Here is an 11,642-nt window from a genome sequence, read left to right as displayed (position 1 = left end):
AAACCTGTCAACACCCAAATGTGTGACACCAGCTCTCAGAACATGTGAAAGAGCTAAGCTGAGGGACATGATTATATGTAGCAGGGGAAGGAGATAGAAGTTCTGCAGAATACATTTTGTGCAGTACAGAAAACTTTTCTGTGATGAACTCCATTTTAAATTTGATCAACTCCAGTATCAGCATGCAGTTGTTAGGGAGTTAGAAAACAGCAGGACAGGAGTTTGGACTTCATGACTCTCCCTTGTACTAGAATGTTAGAGGAATCTGTCTGTGCTTATAACGAGGAAAGTTTTATGAGCTGCTTAAATGACTAACCTGAACATTATTAAAAATGTGTATAACTGCCAACGTCAAGATAAGGAAGTCCATGTTTTGAATATTCCCACTGTTGTTAGAGAACAACCTCACCCAGCAGCCTGGCTGGATCCGGATAGCTGCAACTGAACCAGGAAGTGCCACTGTGCATACACTCGTGCTATGCCTTTGCAGCTGGCCAGTTAGGTACACACTTGCCTGGAGTCATGACACGGCTCTACTCTGCTGCTTCAGCCCCACTGCTGTGCACCCTCGCTGTGCTCTTCAGAACATCTCTGTCAGTGGACCATGTACCGATGCTGCTTTGGTCATCTCAGGGGTAAGAAATCTAATAAAGGAGTATCTCTACTTGTGCTATTGCTCTCTGTGTGTGTGTGTGTGCAGAATATATTATATTTAATCAGTTGTAAATAACCTCTAGTCAGTAAAATTACCCAATAAATAAATTAGCCTTTCAGCAGTCAAACAACCTAACACATGAATTTACTCATTTTTATTTATAATTTTAGTGTTCTAAGCTGGGTAGTAAAAAGTAAGTAAAATTCATATTCTTCACTTCTGAAATAGACATTCACCCTAAGGCAACCTTGAATTCTACTGTTAAGGTTGCCACGATGTCATGACTTAAAGGCACGATATAAGGCAGTCTCACAAAAAATTGCTGATCAAAAACTGTGTGGGCAACCTTTATCCCTGTATTTCTTAACTCCTGAATCCTGATTTTTCACTTTTTTCTTTTTTAATGCAGCTTTTTTAGTAGAATACATTGCTGTATGCGTAGATATCATCAGGAAAACCAGCAGTCTTAGATACAAAGACACACGTGAAATTCAGGGGTTTGCATATACGTATGAAATAAGATTTTGAACCTGTCTTGAAAGAGCCAGAAATAGACTTCTTTTTTCCAACCAGGAATTTTATTCATGCAAATTTTAAGGATTTAATATAATTACTTGGGATTTCCAGAAATATGGCAGCTTGGGCAGTGCAACAGCTTTAATGGGGTACTGGATACATGACGACTATGTACCTCTTACAAGGCTGTCTCTGCAGGGTGTACAGGTTGGTTTTGTCTAGGAAGTACTGCCTCAAAATACAGTAAGCTGATGTCAGAGATTTGTAAGAAAAGGCTCCTGACGGCTTATGGGATCACAGGACTGATTGGGAGAGCCAAAGGAAAAGTTCTGTTTTGGGTGGGAAGGTGACAACACAGCTGCTGTACTCTGTAGAATTTGTCTAAGGTATGCTTTGGCCTGAGTAAATCACTTGACTCTCTCCTCCTGATTCCTAAATCCTCCTTATTCTTAACCTGGTTTATATAAATTGTAAACACTCTTGGAGAGTCCATTTCATACCCTCTGCAAGCAAATATGTATTATATTTAAGTCAACCTGATCTCAGCTGCACATTTATTTATTTATTTCTCTAACGCAGATTACACCAACAGTATTTGGAATTTGTCACAATCCAGCTGGGTGATGCTGTAAGCATAAAGTGCTTTACTGTACTGTGCATAGCCTTGGTGCATTGGTTAACCCTCACCTTTGCTATAAGTTGCTTTTAGAATAAAAGTGTTCCTAAGAGTCTAAGAAAAGATCAGAGATTCCTTTGTCTTACTTCCTCGTTGATACAAACAACACACCTGTTGCAAATATAAGCAAGATATTACCAGTCAATGCTGGGTGGTCAGATAAGCAAACTTAGCAGTTAGCATCCTGCTTTAGATTAGACTGCAGCTTGTTCAGGTTTGTACAAATCTAGAGCCAGAAAATCAGGTCAGTGGACTGATGAAACTGGTTTCATGTTTCCACAAATAGACCATTTTATGGAGCAAGTGTTCCTCCTACCTTGACCTTTGCATTTTTGAAAGGTGAAGTTCTTGTGGGGCAGAAGTTAGTTGCAGTGAAAGTCAATGAAGTAACAGGAAAGAATATTTATGTTATTTTGTAAAATAAAGAAACAGCAGCAGCAACTTTTGGTTGGTAACCCTGAGTGCTTTACACCTTGGTACTTTGCAGTGATGCAAGGTTTGCAGTGTGTGATCTTCAGGCTTATGAAACCTAGAAACTATTAAGAATTTTAGGAAGGGTAACTTAAGAGGTGCAGCAATTATCAGTGGATTTTCATTCACTTTGTGGAAACATGTCCCACCAGTTTAAAAGTTCAGTGATTCACTGATCAACAGAAGTGAGATTCACTGATCTATTCCATCACCCTCTGCCAGATTATCTGTTAGGATTTTATATCAAATAGTTGAAGGATAATATATTTTGCTTTTTCTTTAGAACTAGCCAGTGTTTGTAAAGCCGTATCTTAGAACAACTGCATTAGAATAATATAACACTTTAAAGTCTCTCTTTCATGCATTACTATTGTACTGTAATCATGCTATTAAAGATAATGTTAGATATCAGATACAGATGAAACCTGCAACTGTGGTGTGCAAAGCATAAAGTAAGTGTAATATAAATCATTACAGGGATACTGGTAAACCAAATACCTCTTTCCTCTATAAAGAAAAATGCAGATCTCTACTTTGAGAAAAATAAGTGTGTTCTACCAAACAGAAATCTTTGCCATAGATCCCAGCAAAAGATGGAGTGGAAATAACTCAGTATGTCACAGTGTCCTGCTTTTCACAAAGGAATACTAATACAGCAGTAGAGATTGCCCAAATAACTTTGGCCTGGAAAAGAATTACCTGTATCTTAAATCAGCCTTTAAACTAATATCCCCAGTTACTTTTCAAAGCAAGAGAGATGGAGAAGTTCCTCTTGCATACAATACATGGCAGAAACTTTATTTAGCCATTTTGAACCAGTATTCAAAACTTTTTCTTTCCTTCCACAGATTAGAGACAGAGCTTGAGTAAATAGATTCATTAAAATTAACTTTTATAATTGCCCCTCATGTGTTTGTTTTAGGAATGATTTTTGCCTACACTCATTGCAAAATGTGTTACTACATTAATTTGTGCTATGCTAATATTAGGAAATGAATCCTTTTCTGGCAAATCCAGATTATAAGTGACTTTGAGAAGGCATTAATACCAAATTGTATATTTACTGTGTTTCCTAAAACTGCAAGGAATTTACTGAAAAATCTGCTGGAAGAAGGTGGAACGTAAAGAGCATACAGTGAAACAGAAGAATGTTTTAGCAGTAACTTTGTGTGACTTCTGTGACAATACTATGTGCCAGCATGCACGCCAGTTTACTTCTGCTGTGCAAGAGGAAATATTATTTCTTATATGGCAATTGTGAGGACACTGAAAGAGACAACTGACAAGAGTAACTTGGAGGAAAGAGTTCAGAAGGCAGCTACAAAGCAAAAATGTAGGCCCTTCTGGAGTGTTGGATACAAGAAATCTTGAAATGTTTGCTTCCATTAATAATAAGTGCCAGATCTCAGTTCTGTCTAGAAAGAACACTGGTCAGATAAGAATCTGTATCCTTAAACCTGTTGTCATGCCAGAGCAGCTAAGGACAAGAAAGCAGCAAAATAAAAAGCTAATGTCTGCTACTGGAGGAAAGAGAGAGCAGATGAGTTTTAAGTTTCCTCCTTTTTAGCCAGCAGAAAAACACGTATACGAGCAAAGATATTCATCATTGTGAGCCCCCCACAGCTCAGGACCCCAGGATGGCTCTGTGGTGGGGAGGTTAAGTCTAATGTGCTTGGCATGCAGAGGACTTCACAAGGCAGTGCATCTTTGGACATAAAATTGTGTGTGAGCAATCACTATTAGCAATCAATATGTGTGTTGGCCTACTGCCTGTTTCATCCTATGCCACCTCTGACTGATCTCTTGCTGACCGCTTGAGTTAAAGCATTCAAAGGGATGGGCTGGTTCATTGCATTCAGTAAAGCACGCCATCAGTGTAGCCACGATGCACTGCCTGTGGCAGTCACGTATCTCCATTTCACTCTGCAGTTCACAGCAAACCAGCTAGTACAACATAAAACGTATGTCATGGTGAGAATATTGTTGCACCCAGCTGACAGTAGCAGCCCACTCAGTGAAGGGTATAGCCTTGCCTACAGCCATGCATGGTGCTTAGCAAACTATTTAGAAGCACCACAATAAATGCATGTGTAATATACTGAATGTAAGTATTAGGAAAACACTGCATTATAGTAGAATTATTGAATAACTGATGTAGATTTTTTTTCTAATGATGACGCTGGAGTTACTAAAGTTGACTGGAAGCTAAAAGGTCTCACAAAAGGTGCTTTTCAAGACTAGATAGCTAGCAAGACCTGCTTCAAGGGACAGGGAATACCTTAGAAGCAAGTATGCTTTAAAACAGAATCATTGCATTTCTGAGTTCACAAAAAAAACCTTTGCCATTGTGCTGCTGCAAATAACTTAGTTCTGTTTCATGTGCTCTCTGTTAACTTTTATTCTTAACTGCAAGTCCACAAAGCTCTCAAAGTCTTTGATTTTTTTCTAAGATTAAATTTATGCAGTTAGTTTTTAAAATAAATATACTAAGATACTCACTTTCATTTTCTTTCATACAAGCCAATTTTTAACATCTCTTAATTTAATCTATCTTCTTTTCCTTTAATATCGTTAGTATTTTGGTGTGGCCGTGCAATGCATAAAGGCAGTATGAAAGTCAGTTCTTGAATAGCCATTCAGAATCTTTGGAGGGTTTGTGTTTTCAAGTATCTTATTTTTAAATATCATACTTAAATGTTTGAGATGGCGAGGTTTGTCTTTTCTGACAAGTTGAGGTTACAATTTCTAATTGTTTGGCTTCATAAATGTAAGTTAATGTGAATTTCCAAGCACAAAATAACAAAGAAATGAAGATGCTGAGTAAAACTAAGAAAATAGCAAATGATAATTTCAACCAAATAGAAAAAAAATCCTTCGTGAACAGCAAGGTTTGCTTCTAAAGATTGAAAAGTGATAGGCAGAAGACCTAGAATTTAATTTTAACATCTGCAGCATGTTGTCCTGAGTCTTCCACATGTACAGTTTGATCTAACACTTTACCAAACCCCAAAGTCCTAAGTAGGCTGGGTATTTAGTATTGCAGGACTGCAGTGTTTTCTCTCTGCCATGGGTGCAGTTTAAGGCTTCCAATTCACTCTTGGCAATCTTCATTGGAATTACTGGGAAGTCTTGGAGCAAAATATAGATTTTTCCTTATCCAAGAAACAACCCTGAATCCCCCTATGCGTTCATTACCCCTGTTCTGCCTCCATCTTAAGAGACTGCAAAGATTGTTCTCACTCATAAAAGCTTGCTGTGCAAGGGTCATTTTTGAATTGCTTTTGGGTTAGAAAATTTAATCAGCATCTCAACTTCACCAAATTGCAATCATATAAGAGCTGGTGCTACAGCACTCAGCAATTCTCTGTATTTTATTATTTGTAATTAGAACCAATTAGAGGATCTGGAATACCTGATTTCTCAGTCATTATCAACTGATACGTATTTGGGGAAGATGGGAGATTGCGCTTCAAGCTCTGGGGTTTCTACAGAATGAGTTTTACCTTAGTCAGAACACCCAGGACCAAAGTTTTCATAATAAATTTCACCCCTAATAGACTCGTGTTGCATACTGTTAAAATACCGCTCAGGTGTTGAAAGAATAATACCGTCTCTTGTTTTGTCCATAACTGTTTTTCATAGCAGCAAAACTGAAAGTATGAGTAGTTTCTCTTTCCAGTCTTCATAATGACAGGTTGGCAAAAGAGTCATAAGCTTTTCTTGGTGTCATGAGCTATTCTGTTCAGAAGAGCTCTTCTTTCTGGAAAGGTATCAGTTCTCAGCTGCTTCTGCAGAATTGGTCCTTTGTCATGAAAAACTTAAGAGAGACCATATTGTTTACAATAACACTGAAAAGCCACTTTCATTTAACAAAAGATTTATGAAAAAACCTTGATTTTATGACAACTTGTGGTCTAGACTGAGTTCTACTGCTCTCTGGCCACCAAGATATCCCAATGGCACTGGAAAGTGGTTTGGGAGTTTGGATTCCCTCTGGATTCTCTATGAATCTTTTGAACATGTTCTTCATTCCTCTCAGTAGCTTTTTTCTTTTCTTTTTTTTGAAGATGCAGCTGTGCTGCTGTTCACAAACAAGAAAGTAGAGAGAGGCAGTTATCTTAATTGGACCAATTTTGTTCCTGCTGTAGCACAGTTAACATGATATGGGGATAAATGGGCAAGTTTTTTCCTCTTAAGTAGAGTGCAAGTACACTGAACTGTAAACCTGATCTTAAACCAAAGACGATATCATTACCTGCTGTTTCATGGTTAAAGAAAGAAGAGGTGTCATCACTGGCCGCACATTTTACAGAAAAAAAGTATTTTTTGTAGATCACAGTGGAATCCATACACTGCTTTGCATGAAGGACACATCGTCTCAGCACAGGAACTGACTGGACTCTTGAAGCCTTTTACCCAGAATTCCAGAAACCTCATTTTGTTCCTGCAAGATATGGTGCGTAACATGTATTCCTCTTCTCTCTCACCAGTGCTGAGTGCCATTATATACCTGAATGAGATGCCATGGCTCCTTCTCACCAATCTACTCTCTTTGTTTTTCAGCTTAGCATAGATGATTTCACATACCTCAGTGAATCCTACGGTAACAAGAATCTATTTCAAAATGTTCAGGCAAGCATTTCTCTCTTTTATTTTTTTTTTATATGTAGTATTTAAAATAATAATACTAATTAAAAAAAAAAAAACCCAAAAAACAAACCAGGAACCACAAACATAAGAAAGATGCAAACAGACAATAATTGAGAAAATTAAGCTGAACTGCAGCAGTTTTCCTATTTAGATTATTTATTGAGATTATTCCAGTTTGATCATATGAGTTAAAGGAAATCAACTGAGTTTGCAGAAATGTGTTTTGTAGCTATTTTATTTCTGAAGATTAAGTTTTCAGAATTCATTGTAACTGACAAAATTGTTCCTAAACATGCTGCAATTTAATGTTGTAAAGAAAAATATATAAACTTCAAGACTGACACCCCAATATTCTGTTTTGAAGCCACTGGAAGAAAAGAAGCTATAGGAATAAATTATTTTCTCCTGATTTTCAGAATTGAACACCCATTTTATTTTCATACAGGGAGTTAACTGTTTCATATTTGAATGTGGTTAATATATGACTAGATAGTGGATTGCTTTAATCTTCATGAAAAAAGTAATGCTACTTGAGTAATTTGAAGTGAACTCCAGACACAGTTGGAGTGCTCCTGAGCCAGTCAGCAACTTCAGTTTCTGTCCTGAGGAGTTTTATGGATTTTGTGCACAGCATCTACGGTTGTGTTTGCATGACCATTTATTGAACTGTAATTAGACAAAGGAAGTGTTCACACATGAAAGCCATAAAGGTATTCCTGCAGGCAATGCAGGATGAACAGAGCTTTTAGTAAAGTAACTGGTATCAGAGCACACAAGGAACGATAAATTCCCAAGCACCATAGAGTAAGCTGTATGTGTTGTTAAGTACATAGATATTCACATATTACCTTTACATCTATACTAAGAACCTCACATTTTGTTTGTATTATTAATACTAGAGATCTTCATCTCTTTGCCACAAAACAGCATTTTAACACTGATGCTAGAACAAAAGCATGTACATGCGTTTTCTGAGGAATGAATGGGGGTAATCTTTTGTAGTGTAAGGACCAGCAGTTGTCCACAGGCAGATGTACTGGTACTTCTCTGGTGTGCCTTACACTCATGAGTTTCAAACCTGTGCAAGACTGCGTGGGGCAAAGTTTGTTGCTGCCTGACAGCAAAACTGGTTTGATTTCAGAAGCTGTGTGAAATGTGCACATGGCATTGCAAGCTCCTAATGTCGTGGTGGCCTTATTTAAGTAAGCCCTGAATGATTAAGAGGAGGGATATTAAACTATTTAATACTTCTTTTGCCTTGTAATCAGGACTCCATTAGCACTGTAGATAGAGCTTGAGGTTAGAGCTGAGTCCAGAGATTAACAGGTTTAGAAATTGGATGGGGTATTGAGTGGATTGGGACCTACTGAGAGCTTGTGAGGAGGTCCTCAGCTAAACAAAGGATTGTGTTTGAGTATATCTTGGGTCTGTATGTGGCAGAGCACAGATTTAAACCCAGGTTTTCAACAAGCTGAATAAATGTCAGTAACTGCATTCTGACCTTGCCTCTGCTCTCTGTCTGTCTGGGATCTGAGAAACCTCGTCTCATTACAGCTTCTTTAAAAATTGAAAGTTTATTTTGACAAATTGCTCACCTTAACTCCAGCACCTCCTGGATTTGTTCTGCTGGATTTGGCAATCTTAATACCTTCCTAGCATAATTCTGTGGGTGTAAGGTGCTGTAACTTGAGTGAAAGAAAATGAGATGTATGAATTAAATATTTATTTTTCAACTAGGTTCCCACATGGAGAATTTTGTCAATATCTATTGCATAGACTTGTAGCTTTTAGGGCCAGAAAGGATCTTTATAATCATCCAGTTCCATCTTGGGTGTAACAGAGGCTACAAAAATTTGCTCAGTTGCTATGGCATCAGTTGCACTCCACTTGAGCTTCTTTGGGAAAGAAACCTGTTCTTAATCATGCTGTGAAAGACTCTCTCATAATATGCACAAAACACAGGACAAAGTGAGGGTCAGGTTTAAATTTTCTCAGTGGGGAAATCAGAATCTTGAATGTTACATAATCACAAATTTTTATGCCTTCGCACTTGATACTATACAAGAGATTCATTAGGCTATTATAGACATTCCATGTCACTTGGGCATCCTCCTTTTGAACTTCAGAAATGGAAATTTATTCACAACCTAAACTGAAGATCTCATTTAGAACATATATGTTCATGTAGCAGCATATGTAGTACAAGAAGGAAGCATTATTTGTAAAAAAGTTACAGGCTTGTAAACCACAGAGGTATTTGCAGATAGTACATTTGTTCAGCTATGTTAGCAGCTGTTTTGAGCTTTTGGGTTCAATGGGTTTGTGTGCAATAAAAAATTATATTACCAGTTAATACAAAAGGAAGCTTATCGGTAGATAATTTATCTTAAACATTCAAAGAAATTTTAAATTAATAATAAAATACAAAGATTAGCACTTAGGGAACTTTTTTTTATGAAGTATTTTTCTTCAATATTAGCTTTGGCAATCCCTAAACAATGCTCCATTCCTTAGAGCTGCAGTGTACGGTAATGCACTCCAGTTAGTGGCCAGCTGCTCAGCTGCATAATTATTATTTTAAGTCATTGCCATTCATGGTTCTATGTCTCTATTGTATGCTCACTCAGGGGTCACAGACTGAGTATTGTTTAGTCATGTATGATACAGAGGTCTAATTATAGTTTTGATTGACTTGTTTCCTTTTTCTTTACCTCCTTGAGTTTTATTGTATGTGTATATATATATATATTTTTTTTTCTTTGACAAGGGGGCATGCAGAACTGCATAATAATTATCCAGGTATAAGTTCATCATGGATTTACTCGGTGATATGATGACGTTTTGTTCTCTGACCTGTTCAAAAAACCCTACCATTTGATTTTTCAATTCTGATCACTATCAGCCACTGAACTGCCATTTTCAAAGAGCTGTTGTGCATCTTAAGGTTTCATTACTGAAGGGTAACACTCAGAACTATTATTGTGTACATAAAATCAGTGCTGTTTTTTTTCTCACCCTGTGCACTGCCAGAAAAATCAATTTACATTGAATCTCATCAGTTACTTTTTTGCCCAAGAGGTTGTACCAGAAGTTGCTTCTGCAATTCATCAATCAGCCCTTGCCTTCACTATCTTGAATAATTCAGCATAATTGGCAGATTTCATTAGCTCAGTATTTATGTCATAATTTATGAACATGTGAACAGAACGGACCCTAGTGCAGTAGCAGATACTTTTCCCTACCCTTTGCTTGCGATCTCTTTACCTGCTCTTTACCTATTCTTTACCTACCTCCACATGAAGACTGCCTCTCCCATGCTAAAGCAGCTTAATTTCTTTATGAATCTTTGCTTCAAGACTCTAACAAGTGCCTTTTGTGGATCCAAGTACACGGCATCAGCTAGAGCTCCCTGCTGTACATGCCTATTGACTCCTTCAGAGATTTTCGGCAGAATTGTGAGGCACAGATTCTCTTTGCAAAAGCCAAGTCAGTTTTTTCCAAGTATAATCCTTGTTGTTGTAGTGTGTATTTTATGCTTTGGAATAGTTCCTCCCATTCTTGGATGTCAGGTTTCCTTCTCTAGGGTTCCTTGGATCTGTCTGTAACCCTTGAAAAAAGAGCTGATGTCATGTTTCCCACCACACAGTACAGTGGTATGGAGTTCAACAACACTTTCTGTAACTACAATGTATTTTATCAGCTAAAGTAAATCAGATCAATTTTCATTAAAATCATAATATGTAGATTTATGCATACTTTTGGAGAACACAGGTGTAGTGTAAAAGACTGCAAGATTAATAGAAATTGGAAAGTTAAAATGCAACAATGATAATTTTCTTTGTAGTTATCACTGTGTTTAGAAATAGATGTGCTTCCAAATCTGTTTGAAGAGATTTTTATTTTTGTATAGATAACCCATTGACCAACACTGTAGCAAATAAATACACTGGTTAATATTTTGAATTACATACAGGTAAAGAAATAATAGTTAAAAGATCTTTTTTACATGGAAGACCCTGCCTACTCTGGGTGTAGGCTGCCAGACATTTCCACAGCCAGCACAGGATCCTTTTTCCTAACTAATGTTTTTATTATAGGACTGTCTATCAGCTTTTATACCAAACACAAACTTGTTCAGAACAATGAGTATGCCTATCTAATCTCTTATAGATGGATGCACAAGTCTTTAGCAAAGATTTTAACAATAGGTTTTTAATGATAGACTTAAATTTACTCTATTCCAGCATCAAATTGCTTAGGTGTAGTATGAGTCTGGTGAACATTACACTGAAACGAGAGCTGGTCAAGTAAGTCCAAGCACAGCTTTATCATAGTGTAGCTACTTGGCTTTGGGATGGCTAGAAATGTGGACAGAGTAATCCCAAACCTACCTTCAAAAAAACCCGAACAGAGATATATGTAATCCAAGAGTGAACTTTCTTGTAATATTTCATCAGAAGAAGTGCTTCAGGGAACACTAAAGAGGGGAAATGTACTTATAATCAGAGTAAGCTGCCCATAGACAGGTTATAAATTCTGTCACTTGATAGAGGAATTTCTGCTATCAGTCCAACAGCTCAATAGGAGGTTTCTTTCTGTTTCCTTCTCCCCCTCCCTCTCCCTCTTCCTTTCCTCGCTACCGTGTGGATTTATCTCTTTGTTTAGTCCTTTAGC

General features: G+C 37.3%; 1 protein-coding gene across 1 annotated transcript in view; it reads left to right on the top strand.

The window, feature by feature from the left end:
* Positions 1 to 522: 522 nt before the first annotated feature.
* ATP6AP1 (ATPase, H+ transporting, lysosomal accessory protein 1) overlaps positions 523 to 11,642 on the top strand; it is a gene marked incomplete at its 3' end in the record, with an annotated part of 45,143 nt that continues 34,023 nt past the window's right edge. Inside the window, exons 1-3 of the mRNA XM_010021317.1 lie at positions 523 to 635; positions 6,651 to 6,774; positions 6,882 to 6,950. Coding sequence (XP_010019619.1) covers positions 523 to 635; positions 6,651 to 6,774; positions 6,882 to 6,950 — 306 coding nt within the window. The remainder of the gene's footprint in view (positions 636 to 6,650; positions 6,775 to 6,881; positions 6,951 to 11,642) is intronic.

This window comes from Nestor notabilis, unplaced genomic scaffold, assembly GCF_000696875.1.
Source record: "Nestor notabilis isolate BGI_N333 unplaced genomic scaffold, ASM69687v1 scaffold7419, whole genome shotgun sequence".
Taxonomy (NCBI): domain Eukaryota; kingdom Metazoa; phylum Chordata; class Aves; order Psittaciformes; family Psittacidae; genus Nestor; species Nestor notabilis.
The sequence above is the reverse complement of the archived record's forward strand: the minus strand, read 5'-3'. Positions and strand labels throughout refer to the sequence as shown.